This window comes from Neovison vison, chromosome 7 (genome assembly GCF_020171115.1).
Source record: "Neovison vison isolate M4711 chromosome 7, ASM_NN_V1, whole genome shotgun sequence".
In the NCBI taxonomy this organism is placed as follows: domain Eukaryota; kingdom Metazoa; phylum Chordata; class Mammalia; order Carnivora; family Mustelidae; genus Neogale; species Neogale vison.
Window position 1 is genome coordinate 150,933,895 of NC_058097.1, and position 26,106 is coordinate 150,960,000.

Sequence of the window (26,106 nt, forward strand, 5' to 3'; positions counted from 1 at the left end):
GAGGCGAGGAGAAGGTCAGAGAGCGAAGCAGACTCCCCATGGAGTTGGGAGCCTGATGCGGGACTCGATCCCGGGACTCCAGGATCACGCCCTGAGCCGAAGGCAGTCGTCCAACCAACTGCGCCACCCAGGCGTCCCTCTTTATTTATTTTAAACATTTTATTTTTTTTGTTAGAGACAGAAAGCGTGCACCAGCAGGGGTGGGGCAGAGGAGAGAGAGAAGCAGACTCCCTGCTGAGCAGAGACCCTCATGTGGGGCTCCAGCTGAAGCCAGATGGTTAACTGACTGAGCCACCTAGGCACCCCCAAAGCTTTTTAAAGTATGAGGAATCCATTATAATCTAATATGGAAACATGTCAAAGAAATTTTTAAGTGAAAAAGGCAAGTTGCAAAACAAATCATACAATATAATTACAGGTATGTAGACCAAACACACTCACACTCTTTGTCTCTTTACTTACATACATGCATGTGTGTGTATATACACACACACACACACATGCATTTATACATATATGTATTTCTTTCTATATACACACATGTGTACGTGTGTGCATCGTTAGGAAAAGCTACAACAAAGTTGTAACGGTGGTCACTCTGAGGAGGGGACTGCCATTGTGAATGTCGGTTAAGGTTTGGTAAATGAGTTTTATATTTTACTCTATATATTTCTGTCTTATAATATTTCCTAATGATACTGTATTCTTCCTACTTGTTCGGATAGCTGGTGGGCCTATCTGCACTTGCTAGGGTTATGAGTATGACAAAGTAGGATTAATTCCACAAGCCAGCTCTGCCCACATCAGTTGAGTGGGAAGCAGCTGCTGAGACCAGAACAAGGAGCACACGTATTAGGTGGGGGTGGGGGTGTGGTATGCGCAGGTGGCTGAGACAGGCAGCCAGGATAGGCCAATTCTAATTTACCAACAGTGAATATCACATGTCATGTCTTGACATTCTCCAAGTTGCTTTGCCCTCCTTTATCACACTGGGCCCTGAGGAAAATTCTGTGAACAAATAAGGCAGAGATGGTGACAAGAAAGGAAACAATCAAAATATTGGATGACTAGAAAGTGTGTGTATAGAAATTTTTTTCTTTGATTTAAAAAGGAATATGCACAGGGATATGCATTACAGCATTGTTTGAAATGGTAACAGATTGAAAATAGCCATGTCCATCAGTAGGAAAATAAATGAACACATTATTTTATGTTCTTTATGTGGACTGTTATTCAGTTTTTGTTTTTTTTTTAAAGATTTTATTTATTTATTTGACAGAGATCACAAGTAGGCAGAGAGGCAGACAGAGAGAGAGGAGGAAGCAGGCTCCTTGCTGAGCAGAGAACCTGATGCGGGACTCGATCCCAGGACCCTGGGATCATGACCTGAGCCGAAGGCAGAGGCTTTAACCCACTGAGCCACCTAGGCGCCTGTTATTCAGATTTTTTAAAGTATGAGTTAAAATTTTTTATTTAGTGACACTTGAGATTCATGATAAATTATTAAGTGAGAAAAACAAGTTGCAGAGCAATGTTGAAGTGTAAACCTAGTTTTTAAAAAATGGAGAATAATAAAAAATCCTCTTAAATATAAAAATACATTTGTAGTTACATTGTAGGGGGGCATGAAAAAAATCTGTTAACATATCTTGTGGGAGGGCCCAGCGGGGAATGAAAATGGGCTAAGAGATTACAAATTTTGTTTTTTAATCTAATTTTGAATTGCTTCATTGATTTTAGAGAACAAGGAAAATAAACTTGTTCAAGCAAGAGGGGAAGTCTTCTTTTTTTTTTCATCTTAATTGATTTTTAAGAGGTGCTTTTAGTTTTTTATTGAGTTAATGAAGCAGAGAATTATGAAAGTGAAAAATAGAGTTAATATGTAAATCTTCTCCTGGGTTTAGAGGTAGGTATCTGGGTAGTAATCCTAGGAGTCAAAGAACCAGCTTTGTACTTAACCTTCTGGGGTGTGAGCTTTAATTTAATAAGGTCACTTAACAACTGTTAAACAGGGCCCCACTCTCTCCATCTCTTAAATGAAGAGCTTGTACCCTAGACAAGGTTCTCCAAGGTCTTTTCTAGCCCTAACACTCCAGGATCTATGATCTCATGGTTGAACTACCTTAAGAGATTAGAACATTGTATTTTGTTTATTTTTAAACGCTTTGTTGCATTGTTTTTACGTTTTAGCACTCTGAAATTAGGAGGCATTTATAATTGGTGGCGTTTTTAAATTGTCATTGGCATTTTTCACATTTTTATTGTCTCTGAACTTGAGATATCTTACTATTGTACTGATAGTATAGGATAGTTCCACTTTTCAGATGCCATTTTTTTTTTTCATTTACTATAATCTTGGTGCCTTACTGGGCTTCCTGGGCTCCTGATCCCATCAGATTCACTCACATCACCTAGTCATTATGGGTGACTCGTGGATGAATATATTATTTGTGTGTGCAAGGATGAATAAGTGGGTGAATATATTGTTTGTGTGTGCAAGGATTTTGTGCATTCTTACTTAACTGTTAGGTGCCCTATAGGTACCTGTTGCTTGAGAAGTCAAGCAAATATACATATAGCCCTGAGACATCCAGCTTTCCCAAATTTTTATTAGTCTATCTTAATTTTGCCTAGTGTTTGCTTTTTAATTAAAGTGAAACATACATACAGAAAAATGCATAATTTAGCTCATGACTTGTCACTAAGTGAATACACCTGTGTCATTAGTGCTGTTTCAGAAATAACATTTACCAACATCCTGTTAGCCCTGTCCAGTCATTATCCCCCTGCTATTTTCTTTTTTCTCCTTTTTTTTTTTTTTTTAACAAGTAGTCAGAGAGGCAGGCAGAGAGAGAGAGAGGAGGAAACAGGCTCCCCGCTGAGCAGAGAGCCCAATGCAGGGCTCGATGCCAGGACCCTGAGACCATGACCTGAGCCAAAGGCAGAGGCTTTAACCCACTGAGCCACCCATGCGCCCCTTTTTTCTCCTTTTTTTTTTTAAATAAAGATTTTATTTATGTATTTGAGAGAGAGAGACAGTGACACAGAGCACTGAGGAGATAGAGATTAAGAGGCTCTGAGAGAAAGAGAGACAGAGTGGGGAGGAGAGGGAAAAGCAGGCTCCCCGCAGAGCAGGGTGCCCAATGCAGGACTCAAGACTCGATCCCAAGACCCCAGGATCACAACCCGAGCCGAAGGCTGACACCCAACTGACTGAGCCAACCAGGTGCCCATGTTTTCTTTTTAAATACAACAAAAACATATGTAGGGATGGTGACTCTGTTGGTTCCTAGGTGGGTGGGTGGCTCATAGTTATCTTGGGGTGAATCTGCTGGAAAGAGCTTCAGATTTGGAGCCAGAAGATCAGAGTTGCACTGTGGTCCTATTGTTTTATAGTTGTGTGACATTAGGCAGAGTACTTTTCTGAACTTGATTCCTCTTTGATAAAATGAAAACAGTGTCTACCTTGCAGAGCTGTTGTGAGGATCATGTGAAATACTTTGTAGATGGGAAACACTGTCTGTGGTAAGAAGCCATACTCAGATGCTAGGTGTTTTTAGTGAGGGAGGTAGAATCCTAAGCAGGAGATGATGTGAACCTGATGTAGGAGAGAAAATGATGTTTGATCCCCACATCCATTCTCTTAACCACCTTCCTTTTAAATTGACATTGGTATGGTCACTGGCTTTCTGTTGAAATTTCCCCAAATGGAAATAATATAAAGGTCCTACAAGGGATCTCCAGAAATTTGGAATTTCACTCAGAGTTTGTCCATTAATTCTCAGTGTGGGTGTCCCCTGGAGCTGTGCAAGACAGAGGCTTTGGCAGAAGATTAACAAATTTCAATAGCAAATGTATATACTACCTCTTTACTAAAGACCTACTAAACAAGCATGTTCCTACCATAGACCCTCTTCTGATTATAGTCACACTGTTTCAAAAGTGACCCAAATCTGTATCTCTAGCCCCAAATCCTATTTTTCACCAGCTATGGGTTTTTCTGATTGTATGTCCAATAGGTACCTCATGTCTAAAACCAGACTTTCAAACCACCTGCCATTATGGCATGATGGTTTAGATTATGAAGTTTGGAGTGAGCTAGACCTGGGTTTGAATCTTAATTCTGCTACTTGTTAGCCTCATGATTTTGGACAGGTTGTTCAATATCTCTTAACTTCTATGAAAAAGGGTATTAATAGCACTTGCCTGATAGGGTTGATACTAGTGCTCAATGAATGAAGTTACTGTTTTTACATTCCTGTTTGTTTTTGGCACATATGATCATCTACTTATTCATTCAAGCTAGGAAATTAGAGGTATTTCTAGAATTTCCCTTTTCTAATTCTTCACTTGAAATTGATTATCAGGGCCTGCCATAAGTAGTTCTCAAACTATTGCTTCCTCTTTTTTAAATCACTAACTCTATTTCAGACATATATCCCTACTTGCTTGGAACAAGTAATGGTTTCGTGCTGCATTCTGCAAAGCTTAATAAAATTACAGAACAGAAGAATAAACAAAAAAAGAATTAGAGAACAGACTCAAGAATCAGGTGGAGGCAGGAGGGGACAGGGCTCCAAACATCCTTCACTTCAAACCATCTACTTTTATCTGTATCTTGGGTTCTGTTTGAAGATTGATCCTGAAGAGGGTTTACTTTTATTTATTTTTAAAAAGATTTTATTTATTTGTTTGACAGACAGAGATCACAAGTAGGCAGAGAGGCAGGCAGAGAGAGACCCGGGGAAGCAGGCTCCCCGCTGAGCAGAGAGCCCGATATGGGGCTCCATCCCAGGGCCCTGAGACCATAACCTGAGCTGAAGGCAGAGGCTCAACCCACTGAGCCACCCAGGTGCCCCCTGAAGAGGGTTTACTTTTAAAATATGATTTAAAACTTTTCATTCATTTAAGAAGTGTTTATCAAGCATGTTCTATGTGTCAGGCATTGTGCTAAGTTCTAAGAATTCAATGGTGAGCACACAATCTGATTTCAGGGAACATATGATACTAGGAGAAAAGTTAAAGAAATAAAAAAAGGCATAATTAGAAACTATGAGAGCTGTGAAGGAAAAGACTCTGGTGCTCTGCATAGTAGGAACTTGACCTAGTATGGAACTGGGAACTAAGTGGTTAGAGTGAGTTTACATGAGGAAGTAACACTGGTTGAGCTGAGATGTGAAGGATAGGTTAAAATTAACTAGATGAAGGAGTAGAGAAAAGAAAGCTTTGGGTAGAAGGAAGAGCATGGACAGCACTAAACCACATGTGGATATAACCTACTAATGAACTTTCAGCCTCTAACAGCAGCTAACATTTATTCTCTGTGCTTGGTATGGTGCTTAATGCTTTGCACATACTGTCTTGTTAAATCTTTACAATGACCCTCTGAGAAAGTACTGTTACTATTAACATTTTATAGATGGGGAGACTGGGGACACAGGTTAAATAGGTTAACCTGCTTAAGGTTGCACATCTAGTAAGCGATAAAGACAGGATTTTATGTTTATTTTATTTTTATTTTTTTAGCTCTACATCACATTTATTAATTTATTTTTTAAAGATTTTATTTATTTATTTATTTGACAGAGAGAGAGTGAACACAAGTAGGGAGAGCTGCAGGCAGAGGCAGAGGGAGAAGCAAGCTCCCCACCAAGCAGGGAGCCCGATGCAGGGTTCAATCCCCTGACCAAGGATCATGACCCAAGCTGAAGGCAGAGTCCTTAACCCACTGAGCCACCCAGGTGCCCCTATTTATGTTTTTATTAAAATATAATGTATTATTTGTTTCAGGGGACAGGTTTTTGATTCATCAGTCTTAGACAATTTACAGTGCTCACCATAGCAATAGCCTCCCCAATGGCCATTTTGGAACTTCCAAGCAAGTAGGGATATATGTCTGAAGTAGAGCAACCTCCCATCCCTCCCACCACCCTGTGCTCCAGCAACCCTCAGTTTGTTTCCTGTGATTAGGAGTCTCTTATGGTTTGACTCTCTCTTTGGTTTCATCCCATTTCATTTTTTCCTTTCTTCCCCGATGATCCTTTACCTTCTCAAATTCCATGTATCAGCGAGATCATATAATAACTGTCTTTCTCTGATTGACTTATTTTACTTAGCATCCTATCCTCTAGTTCCATCCACGTCATTGCAAATGGCAAGATTTCATTTTTTGATGGCTGCATAATATTCCATTGTGTATATATGGGCCACATCTTCTTTATCCATTCATCTGCCGATGGATATCTAGGCTCTTTCCATAGTTTGGCTATTGTGGACATTGCTGCTATAAGCAGTGGGGTGCAGGTGCCCCTTTGGATTACTACATTTGTATCTTTGGGGTAAATACCCAGTAGTGCAATTGCTGGGCCATAGGGTATAGAGCCAGAATTTTAATTAGGCAGTCTAACTGCAGACCTCATGCTCTTAGCCATTGTGGTATATCGCCTTCCCCTTGTTTCTTACCATTCTAGCCTGTACGTCATACAGGCTGGAACATAGATCTGATCTATGTTCCTCCCCTTTACTCCCTCCGTTTAGAAACCTTGATTGTTTCCTATCACCTACAGGATAAAATCTGAATTCTTTAGTATGATGTAAGCGCCTTATAATTTAGTACTACTTATCCTCGTCATCTGCTACACCTTCCTAAAACTGCATGCCATTGCTCAAATGTAATAAACTCTGTCTTTGTGCATGCTGTTCTGTCTGGAATGCTCTCTTTAAGAAAAAAAAAAAAGATTTATTTATTTGTCAGAGAGAGAGAGGGAGAGCACAAGCAAGGGGAGTGGCAGGCAGAGGGAGAAGCAGGCTCCCTGCTGATCAAGGAGCCCCATGTGGGACTTGATCCCAGGACCTTGGGATCACCATGTGAGACAAAGGCAGACGCTTAACTGACTGAGCCACCCAGATGTCCCTAGAATGCTCTTTTTTTACTTTTCCTTTGGTGAATCGCTACTCCTCCCACTCACACATTAAGTACTCAGCTTAAATGTTACTTTTTTGGGGACGCCTGGGTGGCTCAGTTGGTTGGACGACTGCCTTCGGCTCAGGGCGTGATCCTGGAGTCCCGGGATCGAGTCCCACATCGGGCTCCCAGCTCCATGGGGAGTCTGCTTCGCTCTCTGACCTCCTCGCTCATGCTCTCTCTCACTGTCTCTCTCTCTCTCAAATAAATAAATAAAATCTTTAAAAAAAAAAAAAATGTTACTTTTTTGGTAAGGCTTTCCTAATCATCCATCAGCAGTAATCAGACCCTCACATGTCCTCCAAAACAGTAACTTCTGTGTTCCTGGTCTGAAGTCTTTTCAGCAAGGCAGGAATCCTAGGTCTTTATCTTCCTACATCCCGTTCATGAGAACTTTGGGTCTACCTCCATGATGGTAACACCGTTCTTCTTTGGTCCTACTGCCGCTGCACTTGCCATCTCACTCCGTTCTGCCTCTGGACTCGGTGTTGTGCCAGATTCATCTTTTAAAAAGGCACAGACAGGAGCGCCTGGATGGCTCAGTGGGTTCAGCCTCTGCCTTCGGCTCAGGTCATGGTCTCAGGGTCCTGGGTCAAGCCCCGCATCAGGCTCTCTGCTCAGCGGTGAGCCTGCTTCCCCCTGTTTCTGCCTGCCTCTCTGCCTATTTGTGATCTCTCTCTCTGTCAAATAAATAAATAAAATCTTTAAAAAAAAAAAAAAAAAGAAAGAAAGAAAAAGAAAAAAGAAAAGGCACACACAAGCCATTCACCTGCTCAGGACAATGCCTTTCTGGTGTTCCTCCTACAAGTCACTGTTAGTCTCCACTAGACAGCCCAGTGTTCTCTCACCTTCCTTTTAGCACTGCTAATAGGTCTGTGTTCTTTGGCGTTGTATTAAGGTGAAATAAAGGTATGTTTCTTTCTCCACAGGATTGTAAGCCTGTCTAGTTCAGGTTTGAGTCTCCAACACAGTATATACAAGTGTTTATTTCATGTTTATGGTTGAATGTCGCTGGTTAAATTTCATTAATTCCAAGTTAAGATTAACCCATTTTATATGTTTTGAAGAGTCTGTGTTGCAAATAGGGTTTTGGTTTTTTTTTTTTTTTTAAGATTTTATTTATTTATTTGACAGAGAGAAATCACAAGTAGACGGAGAGGCAGGCAGGGAGAGAGAGAGGGAGCAGGCTCCCTGCTGAGCAGAGAGCCCGATGCGGGGCTCGATCCCAGGACCCTTAGATCATGACCTGAGCCGAAGGCAGCGGCTTAACCCACTGAGCCACCCAGGCGCCCCGGGTTTTGGTTTTTAAAATTTTTTTTTTTTTAGATTTTATTTATTTATTTGAGAGAGAATGAGTGAGAGAGAGCACGAGAGAGGAGAAGGTCAGAGGGAGAAGCAGACTCTCCAAGGAGCTGGGGAGTTTGGGATCATGACCTGAGCCAAAGGCAGTCATTCAACCAACTGAGCCACTCAGGCGCCCGGGTTTTGGTTTTTTTAAAGATTTGGTCCTAAAGGTCCTAAAATTGCAGTTTCAGGAAAATTGTGTGAGGAACTCTTCATACTTCTCGATGATCCCAGATTCATGGACTGTTATTTTATCTAATGCTGTTAAAGTTACTTAACGTCTTTAAACATGGAGAAAATGGCATCTCTGCCACAAGTTAGTTGTAGCAAAACCCTTAGTTGTGCCACACTACAAGTTAGTTGTAGCAAAAACCCTTTGAACCAGAAGTGTATAAGTGCTTTGTACACATAAAGGACCATACTGATGACAGGTATAGGTTGTAGTTGAGGTGTGCTAGAGAGAGCACTGGATTTAGAAGATTTGAGCTCTGGCTCTGCAATCCTTGAGGTTGACCTTGAAGCAGGCATTTTCTTCTAGTCTGTAAAATTGTAACAAACATGCTTGCCTCTTCGGGTTCTTTAGGAAGGATTAATTGAGATGTGAGAAATAGCTGTCCTTAAATTCTTGAAGTCTGTTAAAATGTTAGGTTTGTTGTCTGTTGTTTTTTTTTTTTAACCATGGCCACATTAGATACATTCCCATTTATTTTATTAGTTGTATATTAATAAGTTTGGTGGTTTTTTTTTTTAAAGATTTTATTTATTTGACAGAGAGAGATCACAAGTAGGCAAAGAGGCAGGCAGAGAGAGAGAGAGAGGGAGAAGCAGGTTCCCTGCTGAGCAGAGAGCCCGATGCAGGGCTTGATCCCAGGACCCTGAGATCATGACCTGAGCCGAAGGCAGAGGCTTAACCCAATGAGCCACGCAGGTGCCCCTAAGTTTGGTTTTTGAAGCAGCCTAGCATCCCATTTAGAAATCCAACTCTTACTAATATTTGTGTTTATTAATTTCTTTCAGAGGTTAAAGGCATCACAGTGTAATAGGAGAAGTAGATTTGGAACTAGAAAGATAGGGGATTCAGTGCTGTGTAGGAGGAAGAGACTGAAGATAAAGCAGAGGGGGTGGGGGGAGAGGGAGAGATGGGGACGGTGAGAGAGGAGGAGAGGAAAGAGAGGTGTCATCTGAGTTTTTTTAGCTACTTAAAGCCTATTTGAAAACAAACCAGATCCTGGGCAGAATCCTTATTCTCTCAAGCTTATGTTCTGAAATCACAAGTTGTCTTAAATCAGCAGACCTTGCTCAGACATATAAATAAATTGTAAAATTTCCATCTCAGGCAGGAGATAGCAAATCTTCAGTGTAGTTGTCACATGTGTTCCAGCATGAATGTGGGGTGGGTGGCTAGATGACCATTAAGGTCTCTTTCAACTTTGAGATTCTGTGATTTGTTGACAAGGTATAGAAAGCTGCTTTTATTTAGGTCTTTTTTTTCTTTTTTTTTTTCAATTTTAATTTATTTAGGCTTTTAAGACCAATGTAATTATAAATTGCACTCTTCTCTGTGGCTTTTGTTTATGAAACTTTGTGAATGCCTTGAGTATATAGTTCCAGTTAGCTTTCATTCTGCCCCATGCGAAGTTAGTATTACGAGTTTCCAAGAACCACCTACTGTCATCAGGATTTATGAAGCATCCACATGTGCCTTGCTTTGAGAATGGGACCCAGTAGGATAACAAAGTGCTTGTTTCTAGGGGATTTGGTTTTTCTTTTTCCTGGAAAGGAGGAAGCCCTAACTGGTGAAGTTTTGACCAGATTCTGAGGAGCTTAGTTCTATGTCAAAGATTTTTGTTGTTGTTATTGTTGAGAATGGTATCCTGGATAAAGAACCATGGGAAATTTTTGGAGGTGCTTTAGATATGATCTATCCAGTACCAATACCCTTCTTTTTACTTGGGTCTTTTACTGAGTAAATTTAGTAAATTAGTAAATTTAGTAGGTGATGGGGGCACCTGGGTGGCTCAGTGGGTTAAGCCTCTGCCTTCAGCTCAGGTCATGATCTCAGGGTCCTGGGATCAAGCCCCACATCAGGCTCTCTTCTCTGTAGGGAGCCTGCTTCCCCCCCCCCCTGCCTGCCTCTCTGCCTACTTGTGATCTCTGTCAAATAAATAAAATCTTTAAAAAAAAAAAATTTAGTAGGTGATGGCTTCAGAACTTACCTCCAGAGGCTTCCAACACCAAATCTAGGGTATTTTTTTGTTTGTTTTACCATTGGTGTGACTGTCTTTAGGAGTAGTTGCAAATCTTTACATTGAAGCCTGTTCCTCCTTCGGTTTCTTTTACATTATCATCTTCTGTGTTTGTGTGCAAACATCATGTTAGATATATTGCCTGTAGGGACAAATCCGTTTACTCCTCTGTGACAATGAAACAGGGTGAACAGGTTCTTAGGTGTTTTGTAGAAAGACCTTCTTGAGGGACAACTGAATAGGGCCTCTTGGATGTTATAATGAATCCTCTCTGGGTTTTGATTTGCCCTCTGCTTTTCTCCCCAGGAAGCTGCAGGCTTACCAACACTGCCTTATTACTCAGCGCTACCCTCTGGAGAGGGAGGATGAGGCCTGGTAAATAAATTCGAGGTCAGGGTTCTGAAACAGCAGTCCTTCCCTCCAACCAGTAGTGTTTCCTCCAACCTTCTTTATGGCTTCTCATCCTTGAGATATGTCCACCATCCCTTCCAGTAGAAAATTCTTCTACCCTTACCTCTTCAGAGGGGTTTGGTTTTTTAATGTTTCTAAAGCTATTATATCTTCAGAAAAAAATTCTTTAGTGGTTGCTTTTAAAATTAGAGCTGTTTGATTTTTTTTTTCTTTGTAAAGATTTTATTTATTTGACACACAGAGAGAGAGATCACAAGTAGGCAGAGAGGCAGGCAGAGAGAGAGGGGGAAGCAGGCTCCTGCCAAGCAGAGAGCCTGATGCGGGGCTCGATCCCAGGACCCTGAGATCATGACCTGAGCTGAGGGCAGCGGCTTTAACCCACTGAGCCATCCAGGCACGCCTGATTGTTTTGATTAAAAAGTTGATTCGTGGGGTCCTGGGTGGATCAGTCGTTATGTGTCTTCCTTTGGCTCAGGTCATGATCCCTGGGATCCAGGATTGAGCCCTGCGTGGGCCTCTCTGCTTGGCGGGAAACCTCCTCTCTCTCCCACTCCCCCTGCTTGTGTTCCCTCTTTCACTGTTTCTCGCTGTCAAATAAATTGGTAAAATTAAAAAAAAAAGTTGATTCTTAGGAGGGGGTATAGAAGTATGGGGTTTCTTTGAGCCACTGAGAATGTGCTAGCTTTTATTTATTCATTTGATGGCTGTTGAAGAGCAGTAAAGAATAATGTAAAGACCACATAGACCAGTCATTACCTCTGTGACTAAGTCACTTAATTCCTGAGACTCAGATATTCTCATCTTGAAGATAGAAATAAAACATATGTAGCTGAGAGGACTAGATGAGATGTCCATGTTCAGCTGGACTGCAGTTTTGGCTCTAACACTTACTAGCTGTGTGACCTTAGGCAAGTTATTTAATCTTAGTTTCCTTTTCTGTAAAATAGAGAGGGATAATCATAGTATTTGTTATTGTGTCATTGGGTTATTGGGAAGATTAAGCAAAATAAAGCAGGGAAGTGTTTAGCACAGTGCCTGCTGCATACTAAATGCTCATTAAATATTAGCTATTAATTACAATGGTAGCAGCAACAACAAGGATAGTCTGTAGGTATTTATGATGCTAGGATGTCAGGTGGCAGAGAAAAGACTAGAAGGCATTGCATAGGGCAGTGGATCTATAAGAGCCTTTTCCCCTGCCAGCTTTCCTAGTGAGAGGGCCTATAGGGACTGAGAGGCTCTCATTGGACCTACAGCTTCCCACAGTGAGAGCTTCCCTCCTAGGCTAGTAGGCTGAGGTAGGAGGTTCAGATGGACTTCAGAAGACAGTGAGAAGACCAGTCTGGCAGGGTAGAGGGTTTGGATAAGGGCATAAATAACTAAAAGGTAAAACTGAGGCCAGGTCCTGGAGGGCCTTGGCAGCCAGGTGAATTCTTTGTATTAGAAGTACCCCTGCCCCACAAATGGGCTCAGTTGGTTAAGCCACTGCCTTCAGCTCAGGTCATGATCCCGGAGTCCTGGGATGGAGTACTGCATCAGGCTCCCTGCTCATTGGGGTGTCTGCTTCTTCCTCTGACCCTCCCGCATCTCATGCTCTCTCTCTCTCTCTTTCTCTCTCTCCCTTGCAAATAAATAAGTAAAATCTTAATTTAAAAAAAAAAAAAAAGAAAGAGAGAGAAGCACCTTACCCTGGGCCGTCTCTGTGGAAATTGCTCTTTGTTTTTCCTTTATACTTTTTAAAATGGTAATACTCATTTTTTAATGGTAATACTTGTTAAAAGCTGTAACGTTTACATTTTAATCAAAAATAGTAAAACAAACGCCCATGCACAGGAGATATTACCAGACCCTTTGAAAACACCCTGTGTGCTCCACAGGCATCACCAACTTCTATCCAACCTCTATCTCAGTGCCATTCTGAATCTTGTGTTAGTCATTTATTGTTTTCCTTCCTTCTTCTCTCTTTCTTTTTTTTTAAAGATTTTATTTATTTATTTGACAGAGATCACAAGTAGGCAGAGAGGCAGGCAGAGAGAGAGGAAGAGGAAGCAGACTCCCCACTGAGCAGAGAGGCCGATATGGGGCTCCATCCCAGGACCCTGGGATCACAACCCAAGCCGAAAGCAGAGGCTTTAGCCCATTGAGCCACACAGGTGCCCCATCTTCTTTCCTTTTATTTATTTATTTATTATTATTATTTTTAAGATTTTATTTATTTATCTGAGGGAGAATGAATGAGAGAGAGCATGAGAGGGGAGAAGGTCAGAGGGAGAAGCAGACTCTCCAAGGAGCTGGGAGCCTGATGTGGGACTCAATCCGGGAAGTCCAGGATCATGACCTAAGCCGACGGCAGCCGCCCAACCAACTGAACCACCCAGGCGCCCTCTCCTTTCTTTTAAAAATAGTTTTACCTATCCTGGTCTTCTGGGGACATGGAGCAGGGGCTGTGGGTTCAGGCAGGAGCTGTGTGGTCTGCCTGTTGCCTAGGTAGGCTGGGAGGAGGAGGGGGTGGGTAGTTCTGGTGCTGTGGCTGGAGGTGAGTGGTGGCCTGCGGTGGGGGTGGGGGAGGCTGGAGAAACTGGCCAGGCTCCTTGGCTGTCCGGCAGAGCAGGCCCAGAAGCTTGGCAGTTTTGGCAGAGAGGTTCCAGAGGAGAGTTTAGCCCTCTGAGGCTGCACAGCTGGGAGCTGTTCCAGAGTTAAGAGCCCAGGAGGAGGGTGGGGATCTCATATTCTTTTGAGACACAGTATCAACTCTTTCAGGGGAGCTTCAGGACTGACAAGGTGCCAGATGTAGGGGCTCCTGGATGGCTCAGTGGGTTAAGCCTTTGCCTTGGGCTCAGGTCATGATCTCAGGGTCCTGGGATCCAGCCCTGCAACCAGCTCTCTGCTCAGTGGGGAGCCTGCTTCCCCCTCTTTCTCTCTGCCTGCCTCTGTCTACTTGTGATCTCTCTCTGTCAAATAAATAAATAAAAGTCTCTTAACATTTTTTTTTTAATTAAAAAAATAATTTAAAAAGGTGCCAGATGTAGCCAGGACAGTTTTAGCAGGCCTGCCTCCTATTTTCACCTCATACTTTTCTTTGAGTGTCGGTTGTGACAGTCATTAAATTATGTTTGCCACTTTGCTTTCCTAGAAAAGCTTTGGTTTTTGCTTTGGCTTGGCTTTCCTGGTCCTTTTTTTAATAAAGAACTTTCCTTTCTACCAATAGCAGTTGCTAACCACAGACTGCAAGTGATACTGTGGGAAAGCTAAGGTCCTGGGAGAAGAAGCAGGGTGATGGGGGTCTCTGCAGCGGTGGGCCTTGGTCTGACCCCCACCACTCGCTCCAGTCATTCTCTGGTGCCCAGAGTTAAATTTGGAAATCTGCCGTCCAGATATATTTCAGTGGAACAGATTCAAGGAGCCCTAGTGTGTTAGATACTATGGGGGATCATAGAGAGAGAGAGAGAGAGAAATGGAACTGCTTATGCCCTTGATATTTACATTCTAGATGTGAGGACAAGATTTCCATGCTCATATAGTTAAGGCAGGACAAGCGGTGAATGCAGAATGTAGACACATTTTTCTGATTACCAATGTAATAATACATGTTTATTTAGAATAAATTCAAATATAAAAGAAACATAGTGTAGAAACTCCCCCACAGACTAACCCCTCCCTTAGATAACCACTCTTACCTGTTGTTAAGGACTATTTGAGGAGTTGAAATTTTTTTTTTTAAGATTTTTTTTTTTTCTTTTAAGTTGACAGATCACAAGAACACAGAGAGGCAGGCAGAGAGAGAGGAAGGGAAGCAGGTTCCCCACTGAACAGAAAGCGGGACGCAGGGGGCTCGGGGGCTCGATCCCACGACTCTGGGATCATGACCCAAGCCAAAGGCAGAGGCTTTAACCCACTGAGCCACCCAGGCACCACTGAGGAGTTGAAATTTGAGCTGGACCTTAAAGTAAAATTCAGAGAGGCAGACTGATGGAAGGAAAGCAAGCATCCTGAAGATCCAAGCTCCCACTCCAGGGAGGAGCATCCCCACTAGCTTCCTTGACAAACAGCCAGCTTCTGCTTGGAATACCTTTGTGACTAGGTGCCAAAATGCCCAGAATAGGAATTAACCTTTGTTAAGTAACATCTTGTGCTTATGTGCTAGTCAGTGTGTTGGGCACCGTATAGATATAGTTATGAGGTTAATCCTTATTATAACCTTATAAAATAGATATCTTTATATTTTACAAATAGGGATACTGAGGCCCAGAGGTTACCTGCCAGGGTCACATAGCAGCAAGTGGTATAGAGTTCTTCCATTCACTAGCTGTGTGATCTTGGGTAAATTATTTCATCTCTGTGGCTTAGTTTCCTCTTCTGTAGAGCTGAGTGGTAATAGTAACTGCTTCACCAAGGAAGTTTTTCAGATTAATGAGCCAATACATGTTAGCAGAACAGGGCATTCATGTCACATAGTACACATTCAGCAATAGCTGCTATTTATTATTTTCTCTCTTATTCTAACATGATCTGTATCATCTCTCTACTTCTGTATATGGCCTTTCTGCCTGTTCAGCCATCCCCTACACTTTCCTCCCTATAGTTTTTCCCTCTGCTTCCAGCCATTCCATTGTCTTCATTCTGTCTCCAAAGTGCTTCATTCCTCATCTTTCCATTCTCTCTCATTTTCCCCTTTTGTGTCCTCATTACCTCTCTTATGCTGTGGCAGCCTTGTGACCTTCCTCCCTACTGTTAGTCTCGTTTTGTGTACCAGAATAATTTCTGAAAGTACAGGTCTCATTGTACCACATCTTGGTGTTAAAAACACACAGAATATTCAAATCTTTGATTTCTTGGTTTCAGGTTCAAGATTCTCCAGCTCTGACCCCATCTCACAACTTAAAAAGTCTGTTTTCAGACTACTTCCACAGTCTTCTCTGCTTTCTTTCCCTTTCCCACTCTTCTGTCTGGGGAGATTTTACCTGCATATTTTAAGATCCACATTCAAATATCACTTCATTTTCTTAGTCTTTTTACCTACTCTCAACTAGTTGGAATTTTTATATCCTTTTGTGGGAGTTAACACATACTGTCTTGAAATATAATTTTCAAGGCACGTTTCTTATCTCCTGTGTAATTATAAGCTAGCTGAGTGTAGAGGCTGTGTTTAATTGTGTATATTCCCTTCAATGTCCTAAAGCAGTGCTTTGCACATAGTAGGTGCTTAATAAATACTGGTGGTGTAAGTAAAAGTTGGGGGGGGCCGTCCTGATGACTGGTGGGTTTCTCTCCCAGTCCTTGTGAGAGCCGCTGTTCAGTGGGTGGAAACGCTGTGGTTTTGTTTTCTAAGAGTCCGACATCTTTTCTTTTCGGCCATGGAGGAGAGGCAGAGCCTGTAGGTTCTGCCCATGGGTCCCAGTGCCTGTGTCTGTGAAGGGGCTCCAGCCAGTGCCTGCCGTACTAGGTCCCGTGCCTTGGCCCCTCAGCCCCTCCCCACAAATGCTCAGCGGAACAGGGGATTAGGTTCTGGCAGCACAGCTGGGATTTTGGCGGCCATTCCACAGTCGACAATAGCACGCAGCCACTGGGACAGAACAGCGCGGGCCTGCGCTCCAAGGCCACAGTCTGCCTGGGCTGCTTGTTTGGGTGGCGGAGGGGGAGGAGCAGGCCCAGCGCGGCGTCCTGGCCTTGCCACGCAGAAGGTACGGGCTGGAGAGATTCCCTCAGGGAATGGGCACGGTGGTGGTGGGGGGGTGGCCTTGTCCCAGGGCAGGCGGCGCCGGCGAAAGGAGGCCGGTGCTTTGTGTGTGAGCGGCATGTGTGTGCGTAAAGACACAGCCGCCCCGCCCTGGAGCCGGCAGGAAGCTGCCCCGCGTGAAAGGGCCTGTGTCCTGCTCACCCTCCAAAGCTCCCGGCTCTTCCTCGGTGCCCCGCGCGCCGGCAGGCAGGGGCTGATCTAATCATCAGGGCAGTCCGTTGCTGGCCAGAGAGGTGGACAGGCTGTCACTGCTGTGTTAAGAGAGCGAAGGGGGAGTGTCCGGGTGATACCAGGTTTGTCAGGCAGGCCACTGTGAGATGTGTTTTGTGTTTTATGCCACAGTTTGCCTTGGCTCTTGCCACTGTTGCGGTTCAGGATTTTTTGTTTGCTGGCTCCCGCGCTCCTCTTCCCCCTCCCCCCCATGCGTCCTATTCTCTTGTTCGTGGGCCTAGCCCTCCCGGCCCCTCCTCTCCGGGGCGCCCCTCCCCCCTTGCCGAGAGTTCCTTGCTTTCGCCGTGCTCCCAGACCACGGAAGCTTGCTGTGCCTTTAAAGAAAGCAGACTCCCGGCTGTGACGCACTTCTGGCTGTCAGCCAGGAAGATCGCTCCTGCCAGGCTGAGAAGAAAACCAACAACTTTTCTTTTGTGTGTGGGGTTACTTTCCACTAGCCCCCCCTCTCTCCTCTCCTTTCAAGATTTAAATGCTAATGGCGGATTAAAACCTGTAGATACGTTTGGCTTTAGGAGTCTGGTAAGGCCCCCCCCTTGCACTGAGACTTTTCTCCCTCCCTCTTTCTCTGGGTTTTTGTTCAAACATGGACGAGGGGGTGCGGTGGAGTCTCCCCCCCCCACACCTTTCCTGCGCCATCCTTAAAGGGGAGGGAGAGGCGAGGGAGCGCAAGTAAACACTCAGAAACAGGCGCTGGGAGCAGAGCTTGCCAACATCCGGGAGTTGGCGCCTTTGAGAGCAAAGGGTTGCTTTCTTCCCCCTTCGCGTAGATGTCAGCGTGTTTTTGTTCGGAGGGGGGAAAGCGTGCGCCTGCACATTGAGCTGTAGAGACAGCTCAAGAGAGCTTCTCCATTCCTGAGGCTTGGTGTGTACGCAGTGGTGGGGAGTGAAAAGGGTTCATTTTGCCAGCTGGTGGCTACCAGGGTGTGTGAATATAGTAGTGGTGTCAGGTGCTAATGTACTGCTGGAGTGTGCTTGGGTGTATATGTATATGTGCAGTATATGGCTGTAAGCCCCAGGTCTGCTTCATGAGGCAACCCTTTTTCCCCCCGCTCCTGATCTGGACCCTGCAGAGCATGGGGAGGGGGGAGGGCAGGTATCAGTAAACCAATTTTGAAGAAACCTGGGAAATCTTGGTTTCCCTTGAAGCCCTTCTCTTGTTCCTCACCAGGGCTCTGGGCCAAATTCTAGGCTACACAGAAGGGTTGGTCTGGGTGAAGAGAGGGAGGCTTGAGTCCAGACTAAGTCCCCTAAAGGGGGCCCAGGGAATACATCCAGGAAGCTGGTCTGCCCTGACCTCAGGAGTGCAGAGAAACCCTTTAGACTTAGATGAGACAGCCTATCCAGGACTCTCCAGGAGTTGAAAAGGAAAGTATGTTTTTTCCTCCCTGTCTTATGTTGGAGCTGCTGGTCCTTGGGCCTTTTACCTCCTCCAAGCCTAGAGATGGAGCAGCAAGATATTTCCTACTTTGTTCTTTATGATGAGTTAGCCTATGGCGACATAGCTTGGCCTTTGCTGGGCCCCTCTGAGGTAACCTACCAGGTGAGGTCTGGTTGGTTGTTTTCCCATGTCTCCTGACTTGTCCCTCCCAGAGTCAGAGGAGGAGGAACACCCTCAAGATCTGGGTGTTTGCCCTTTGGATGTGGGGTTCGCTTAGATGGTGGGACATCTCTTTTAGAAAGGTGTACAGAGCATGGAATTCTTATGGCTACAGGCATACAGGCTGTCAGGGTAAGTAGTGGTAAATCTTGCCATTGAGCCTGGTCTTATAGCTAGGACAGCTCCCTTACAGCTTTATAAGCTCCCTTCTGAGTTCTGAGCCTTTGGAACCATGGGGTACAGAGGGGGCGGGGCTTGGGAAGGACACTTGGAGGTGGGAGTTTTTGCGGGCTTTGGGCCCAGAAATTTTGAGAGTGGGAGGATGGTTCAGTGGAGGCAGGGGCCAGTGAGTGGAGTGATCAGTACAGTTTTGTTGCTTTCGGGACCAAAGGTCACTTTGGTGTTATCTTGAGGAAGGGTTGGTACTCGGGCAGGCAGTAGTAAGTGGGTAAAAGATGGTCTCACAAGGAGCTGGCACCCAGGCTGGGGGTGGGGTTGGGTAAGGAGAGCAGCACTCCACAACTCGGACCCTCTGGCCCTTGCCCTATCACTTGTTTAACCTTAGAAATGAAACTTCTAGAACAGACCCCAGAGGTTAGCAATCCGACTCTCTGGTCCTGTTCCTTGCATCTGAGCAGGTGGTTTGCATTAGCTTCAGCCCTGGTAGGAAACCGTGGTTAGATTTTAACTCTTTAATACCCAGAGAGACTGCGGGCCATGTGGCTGTGTGTCTCTTGAGTGTCACTTTCCTTTTCCTGATATATCTTCTCTAGAAACAGAGGGGTTACTGTAAATGTGGGAATTGGTCCTGATGTAGGAATTTACATTATGTCAATTTTGAAAATGTGAAGAGGATGCAAGTCCTTTGGTTTATAAAGCAGCTGCTTTTGTGTCTTGGTTCCTTCTTGAACTCAGGGAAGAGAAGCCACCTTATCAGCTCTGTGAAGCCTCTGGGATTCTGGGGGCACTTCTCAAAGAAACAGTCTGGTGGTCTCTGAAGGTGTCTTGAGAAGGGTTGCGTTCCTGAATTTTGTTTGTTTGTTGATTCACTGGGGGTTGTGAGTGGGTGGTACCTGATCAAGTTGGGGTGCATCTCAGCAGATCCTTCTGTGAAATGGTTCTGAGCTATAATCGTGGGGATCTGTTTTTCCATCACCATGACCATCAACCAGTCTTCTGGGTGGGGCTTGCCTCAGATTTCAGGGGGAGGGTGGAGAGGATGGTGCTTTGGCTGGGAGCCCTTGGGTTCCAAGCCAAGGCCTGCTTAAAGCTGTAGTCCCAGTCTGAGGACTAGCTCTGCCACTGACTTCAATCATTCATTACTGGAGAAGTGAATGGCTGGCTGGCCTAACAGCTCCCAGCCCAGTGTCCTGTGTCTGGGAAAATGCTGCTTTATGGGCTTTGAACTGACAAGGTCATTCTGGAGTTCCTCATGTTGGTTATTGGATTCCTCCTGTTTCTGTGCCTGGGAAGAGTAGAAAAAGGCATTTGGCCTTGACACTGTTTGCTGAGCAGTGGAACTAGTTTTAGACAGGCTTCCCCACCCTCCGGGAGGACATAAGGTTTGTATGTTTTGCCTCTCAGATGAAGGGAAGAGGCTGGTTAAACCTCAGGTCATTTTTAGCAGCACAGCTGTGGAATCTCTCAGAGGGGGCAAGATTTACCTCGGGTTACAAATAAGTAAAATTTCTGACTGAAAGTTTGGACCTCTTCAAAAGGATAGCAAGTCTAGGGGCAACAGTGGGGATGAGGGACAGGTGATCTGGGCCTCATTTCCCTTGTTCCTAAAGATCTTAGACTTTTTGTTTTTAATTTTAAAATTATTTTTTAAATTTAAATTCAATTAACATATAGACTGTTTTGTTTTGTTTTAAAGAAGCCCTAGTAGAGCATTTGGCCATTGCTGCCTTCACCACAAGGGCCAGGCGTGATCCCTCTAACTTTAGGCCAGCCAATAACCAGAAGTCTTATTGCAGTGCAATAGTTCGGACCATTTGTCTTCGTCTTTGGCTGGTCCCAGAGAGCTAAGCATTCAGTGCTGATGGATAGGGCGTGCTGGGTGAAAATCATCCAAGACTGAGGAACACATAGGTACTTTAGCTTCTCTGCCCTCCTCAGAGCTCCCTTAACCACTTCCCTTGCTCTTGCCAAAGCCCAGGTAAATTGGCTCATATCCAAGACTGTGACGTTGGTATGACAGGTGGAATCTTGTTGGGTTTTGTGTGGTCAGGAAGCACTTAATTACAATTAGCATTTAGTTATATTTAGCATTTAATTATTTTCTATTATTTAAAGCTTCATGTATGTTTTAATTTCATTCCTTACCTCGCTGTATAAGCTTCTCAGAGGCAGGGACTATGTCAGTGTCTCCCATTTCCCATGTAGCTTCCAGTACAGAATGAACATCTGTATGGACTCAGAAAGTAATCTTTTTGCTTGGTTGGTAAAGACAGTACACTTGGTGCGCCTGGGTGGCTCTGTGGGTTAAGCCTCTGCCTTTGGCTCAGGTCATGATCTCAGGGTTCTGGGATGGAGCCCTGACCCCCACATTGGGATCTCTGCTCAGCAGGGAGCCTGCTTCTCCCTCTCTCTCTGCCTGCCTCTGTGCCTACTTACGATCTCCCTCTCAGTCAAATAAATAAAATCTTTAAAAAAAAAAAAGGAAAAGAAAAGATAGTATACTTACATAGGAAGAACTAAGAATGATGGGGAGTGGATTATCATCAGATTTATGTATATCTTTCTCCTACTAGACAGTAAGTACTTTATGGACAAGAATGATATCTTTCTTATGCCCAACACACTGTGTGTACAGAAGACGCTTAGCAAATGTGGGGCACCTGGGTGACTCAGTCTGTTAAGTGTCTGACTTTGGCCCAGGTTGCGATCTTGGGGCCCTGGGTTCAAGCCCCAAGCCGGGGGAGCCTGCTTCTCCCTCTCCCTCTGCTCATGCAGTCTTTGTCTCTCTCAAGTAAATAAAATCTTTAAAAAAAAAAAATAAAAAAAGGTGCTTAGCAAAAGTTCAGTCCATAGAACCCACACCTTGGAGATGCTAATATGTGGGGAGAATTACAGGTGATGTGACTTAACCACTTGTGTTCTTCATCGAATAGTGACAGACTAAGTACCTATGACAGGAGGTGGGGGCGGGGCTGATTGCTCCCATGATTGGTAGGGTGGGGGGGCTGCTGGGAGATGTTGAGGAATATTTAGTCACCAGGTCTGTGGTCTCCTGGGCAGGTTGGCAGGCAGATGGCCAATTCCCAGTGGGAAAGGAAATTGGGAATAGGGATACCAGGATAGGTACCTAATCTTTCATTAAATGTCCCATGAGATTTCTGCCAGAATTGGGTCTGGTGTCATCAGGCCCCTCATTTGAACCGTATCTTTGACATTTCTGTGGGAGATATAAAAATCCAGAATTTGGAGAAGTTTCCCTCAAGGTCTTGGTTATTTTTAGGCAAAAACTGGGCACCTGCAGAAAGAGCTAGAAATCAGCCTCTCTGTTAAAGATCAGTGATCATTTAATGTATACGTACGATGTGCCAGGCACTGTTATTTGTGTTACTTGCTTTGTCTTGAAGCCTCATAGTAACCCAGAGAGGTGTTTGCAAATCCCATTTGGTAGATGAGGAAACTGATCTAAAAGAAGTTGCGCTACTTGTCCAGGGTTACATGGAATCACTTTCAGACCCACATCTGTCTGAGAAACCTTATTTGTTCCATGTTTTAAGGGCACCATGTCCCAAAGAACAGGGTTGAAAGACAGCCCTGAGTGTTACATTTTCTGTGGAACAGAAAACTGTGTGTAGAGCTTGTGGACTTTGAATTAAATGCAGGCTCTTTACTGTTATGGTAAGTTTTATAGTTATTTTATTTTATTTTATTTTTTAAGATTTTATTTATTTATTTGACAGAGAGAGAGAGAGCATAAGCAGGGGGACAGGCAGAGGGAGAGGGAGAAGCAGGCTCCCTGCAGAGCAGGGGAAGCCCTGTGTGGGACTTGATCCCTGGACTCTGGGATCATGACCTGGGCCGAAGGCAGTAGCTTAGCCAACTAAGCCACCCAGGAGCCCCAAGTTCTATAGTAATTTTAATGTGTAGTTTGAGCTTTCTAAAAATTCCCATGTCCTTGGTGGGTTAATTGCTGTGTAAAGAGATTGACATATTCAGAGCCAGTATATTGAACCATTTCCCCCCTTGTCCTTCATCACGGATATCTGATATAATTAGCTGCTATTCTTCTCTTGGTTTCCAGGTGCATTGGGGTGACTGTTTGGTGTCACCAAGATGACGCTCCATGCCACCCGGGCAGCTGCACTCCTCTCTTGGGTGAGTCTTCTTCTCTTTCGTGTGACCTTCTCCAGGAATTTTGCAGGGGTAGAAGAGGAGTTTTTTAGGAGCTATGTAAAGTCTTCTCATCTGGAGATGAAGGAAATACAGTTTTCCTCTGACTTTCCCCTTAGGTTTTTTTTTTTTTTTTTAAAGATTTTATTTATTTATTTGACAGAGAGAGATCACAGTAGGCAGAGAGGCAGGCAGAGAGAGGGGAAGGGAAGCAGGCCCCTGCTGAGCAGAGAGCCCGACGCGGGACTTGATCCCAGGACCCTGAGATCATGACCTGAGCCGAAGGCAGCGGCTTAACCCACTGAGCCACCCAGGCGCCCCTCCCCTTAGTTTTTAACTTTAATTATTTCTGGCAGTGTTGCTCCTGATAGTGATCCATGACACCACTTGTGTAGCTTAGAAGAGAACTCCCTGCTAAGCTTCTGTGTACCTCTTAGGAGAGGTGGGTTTTTGTTTTTTTGTTTTTTTTTGTTGTTGTTTTTGTTTTTGTTTTTTAAAGATTGTATTTACTTATTTGACAGAGATCACAAATAGGCAGAGAGGCAGGCAGAGAAAGAGGGCTCCCCGCTGAGCAGAGAGCTGATGATATTTATGCAGGGCTTAATCCCAGGACCCTGAGATCAAGACCTGAGCCAAAGGTAGAGGCTTATCCCACTGAGCCACCCAGGCACCCCTTAGGAGAGGTTGTCATTTCCTTTTGGTCATGGAAGGGTTGGCTGTAGCATGGCACAGACACCCTTCTTAATTCGCTTCCTGTGCATTTTTCTGACTAGAAGCCTTTATCCTGATCTTCACTGACATGCGGGACTTTGGTCTTGAAAGGTTTTTATCGTAGGGCAAGGTTCTCCTCGATTTCTTTACCATGTTTCTGTCTGCTTCCATTGTCCTCCTGTTGACTTCTTTTTTTTTTTTTTTAAGATTTTATTTATTGGGCCCCCGGGTTAAGCTCAGGTCTGAGCTTTTGGCTCAGGTCGTGGTCTCAGAGTCCTGGGATCAAGGCCCGAATCTGGCTCTCTGTTTGGCAGGGAGCCCGCTTCCCTCTCTCTCTGCCTACTTGTGACCTCTCTCTGTGTCAAATAAATAAATAAAATCTTTTAAAAAAAAGTTAAAAAAAAGATTTTATTTATTTGATTCAGAGAGAGACAGTGAGAGAGGGAACACAAGCAGGGGTAGTGGGGAGGAAGAAGCAGGCTTCCTGCTGAGCAGGGAGCCCCATGCCAGGCTCCATCCCAGGACTCTGGGATCTCGACCTGAGCCCAGGGCAGAAGCTTAAGGATGGAGCCACCAGGCGCCCCCTCCCGTTGCCTTCTTGATTACTTAAATCATTGCACTAGGTCTTTTCATATATTTTCTGTCCAATATGAACAATGGCAAATCAAAGAGTAATACCAAGTATTGGGAATATAAAGCTGCAGGGAAGTAGAAGAGGACACAGAATGTAGTGATGACAAGCCTGTACCTTGGAGTCAGACAGCCTGATCTAGAATTACTGATCTGGTCCAGGTGTGTGACCCAGGGCAAGTTACTTAGCTTCTCAGCACCTTATTTTTAAAATGGAAATAGAAATACCTCATGGAGAATGAAGACATACTGTGTGTAGAAAACATCTAGTACTATATCTGAATAAATAATAATTCTTGATACTTCAGATATTGCTGGGGCATGATTAGGGCCAATGAAAAAGCCACTTAAAAATTTTAGAATATGGGGCGCCTGGGTGGCTCAGCGGGTTAAAGCCTCTGCCTTCAGCTCAGGTCATGATCCCAGGGTCCTGGGATTGAGCCCCACATCAGGCTCTCTGCTCCACAGGGAGCCTGCATCCTCCTCTCTCTCTGCCTGCCTCTCTGCCTACTTGTGATCTCTGTCAGATAAATAAATAAAATCTTTAAAAAAAAAAAAATTTTAGAATATTTGGGCACCTGGGTGGCTCAGTGGGTTGGGCCACTGCCTTCGGCTCGGGTCATGATCTCAGGGTCCTGGGATCGAGTCCTGCATCGGGCTCTCTGCTCAGCGGGGAGCCTGCTTCCCTCTCTCTCTCTCTGCCTGCCTCTCCGTCTACTTGTGATTTCTCTCTGTCAAATAAATAAATAAAATCTTCAAAAAAAAAATTTTTAGAATATTTTAGGGGTGCCTGGGTGGCTCAGTCATTAAGCGGCTGCCTTTTGCTCAGGTCATGATCCTGGGGTCCTGGGATCAAGCCCTGTGTCAGGCTTCCTGCTCTGTGGTGAACCTGCATCTCCCTCTCCCACTCCCCCTGCTTGTGCTCCCTCTTTGGCTCTCTCTCTCTGTCAAACAAATAACATCTTTTACAAAAAAAAAAAGAAAGAGAAGAGAAGAAAAAATATTGTCTCTTCCTTTCCCTCCTCTCATCCCTGAGGGGCTGGTTGGGTTTGGGGGACTATGAGCTTTGTCTGCAGTTCAGTGGATTAACTGAATACTGGGGGAACCTTTAGCCACACTGTTTTAAGTTTATTTATTTAGGTCCTAAACTTGTTTTTATGGTGAGTACTACCATTACAGAGAAGAACCAATACAGGGCTGGTTTTATTAAATAGCAGGTACTTGTGTACTTTTTCAAAAGTCAAAATGAACAATGCATTAAAATATTAATATATGGTAACATAGAAATTTTTTTTAGGAATTTTCAATTTAAGCAAAAGTTAGACAGCTAAAGTGGATTTTATGATAATGTAGCTGTGTCATATGCTTTTTATGAAGAGTGGCATAGAACACACGTGACAATTTTAGTTGTGGTTTAGAGAAAAAAGATATAAGAAGAAAAGATTGGAAAGAAATATATCAAAATGCTTAAAGTACATATATTAAAATACTAGAATAAGTGGTTTTTTTCCCAAATTTTAATAATTTGTTTCATAGTATAAAAATAAATTTATACTTTACTTGAAGAATAGCTTAAAATTGTTCTATACCCAGCAGTTACAGTGAATGAATTGATATAGGGAAAAGGGAACTTTTTAAGATTTGACAGCCTTAAACCACCCTGAAAACAGGTGAGTTTGGCCCTTCTTTCCATGTTTTAATCCCTGACTAAAGATGAAAGAGTTTCTCCGCTTCCTCCACTTTCCAGTGATTTCTGATTTGAGAGCAAAATAATGCACAGGAAGAAAATGAATTTTTATCTGCATAAAAGAAACTATTGCTAGATTGTTATTAATTGACAGGAGATGAATCCAGAAATCTTAAGTGACTTGAAATGAACTAACTGGTG

At 43.9% G+C, this 26,106-nt stretch overlaps 1 protein-coding gene across 6 annotated transcripts in view; it reads left to right on the forward strand.

The window, feature by feature from the left end:
• Window positions 1-26,106, forward strand: part of NUMA1 (nuclear mitotic apparatus protein 1) — a 78,569-nt gene that overhangs the window by 19,865 nt on the left and 32,598 nt on the right. For 2 of the 6 annotated variants that reach the window (XM_044258610.1, XM_044258613.1), the window contains exon 2: window positions 22,789-22,862. In XM_044258610.1, the coding sequence (XP_044114545.1) occupies window positions 22,821-22,862 (42 nt within the window). In that variant the 5' untranslated portion in view covers window positions 22,789-22,820. Of the gene's footprint in view, window positions 1-16,536; window positions 16,647-16,827; window positions 16,996-17,250; window positions 17,453-22,788; window positions 22,863-26,106 lie in introns of those variants that run through there. The other 4 variants (XM_044258612.1, XM_044258611.1, XM_044258609.1 and 1 more) reach the window with 4 other exon arrangements.